The sequence below is a fragment of the Sinocyclocheilus grahami genome, unplaced genomic scaffold (assembly GCF_001515645.1).
Source record: "Sinocyclocheilus grahami isolate Dianchi unplaced genomic scaffold, SAMN03320097.WGS_v1.1 scaffold877.1, whole genome shotgun sequence".
Taxonomy (NCBI): Eukaryota; Metazoa; Chordata; class Actinopteri; order Cypriniformes; family Cyprinidae; genus Sinocyclocheilus; species Sinocyclocheilus grahami.
The window spans coordinates 288022-288766 of record NW_015506056.1 but is presented as its reverse complement, the minus strand read 5'-3'; the positions used below and the strand labels follow the sequence as shown (position 1 = coordinate 288766).

Genomic DNA, 745 nt, shown 5'->3' with positions numbered 1-745 from the left:
CAATAGCTGGGTTTGTCCCTTTTTAACCCAGCATTTTTTAGAGTAGTTGCCAGTGTCACTCAGTTTAAAGCCATTTAAAATTACTGATAAATTGAGATGGCAAATATATTTTATGAGATTGTTACAACATTTCTTTTACGTAGTACTTAAACTTTAACTTAGAAAATTAATGTAGTAAATATTAAAACAATACACAACGTTTGAAACATTTTGATTGAAAAAAATCATTTCGATTTGTGCTTTTTTTGCATCATGTTAGAAGTGAGTTTAAGCTGGGGACAAAATAGTTTAAAATTCAATCCTATGTTCAGTTTTTATTTATAAAGAACATCATTTAAAATCATTTACATTTTAAAAACATTTACATATTTTGTCCAACATGTTTATCACATAATTATCAAATATAACATGATAGAGGCATGAAATGTACTGCACAGTAACTCGCCATCTGGTGATGTAATGAAGGCATTATAGGCACGTAACAGCTTCTTTTAATGTCATATACACTCTTATTGTGGTTATTAGATAACAGAATCTAAAGAATGCTTTATAATGCAAACAAATAAATTAAATAGGGCTAATGTAAAAAAAATTCTGTGCCAGTAGCGCGTTATGAAGTCTCGCGAGACAGAGACGAAGACTGGGCGAGATCAAGTCGCAGACGGAGGAAGGCAAGAAAAAGAGGGAGATCTTGACAATTTAATAAAACCCATTAAAATGTCGGGACGGTCCGTGCGAGCGGAGA

General features: G+C 32.2%; 2 protein-coding genes across 2 annotated transcripts in view; both read left to right on the top strand.

Annotated features, from left to right (window-relative positions):
* The window catches only part of LOC107563510 (tRNA-splicing endonuclease subunit Sen34-like), a 2697-nt gene extending 2158 nt beyond the window's left edge, over positions 1-539 (top strand). Inside the window, exon 3 of the mRNA XM_016248405.1 lies at positions 526-539. Coding sequence (XP_016103891.1) covers positions 526-539 — 14 coding nt within the window. The remainder of the gene's footprint in view (positions 1-525) is intronic.
* A 73-nt stretch (positions 540-612) lies between these two features.
* Positions 613-745, top strand: part of LOC107563509 (B-cell CLL/lymphoma 7 protein family member B-B-like) — a 5679-nt gene continuing 5546 nt past the window's right edge. The window contains exon 1 of the mRNA XM_016248404.1: positions 613-671. Within this exon, the coding sequence (XP_016103890.1) occupies positions 613-671 (59 nt within the window). The remainder of the gene's footprint in view (positions 672-745) is intronic.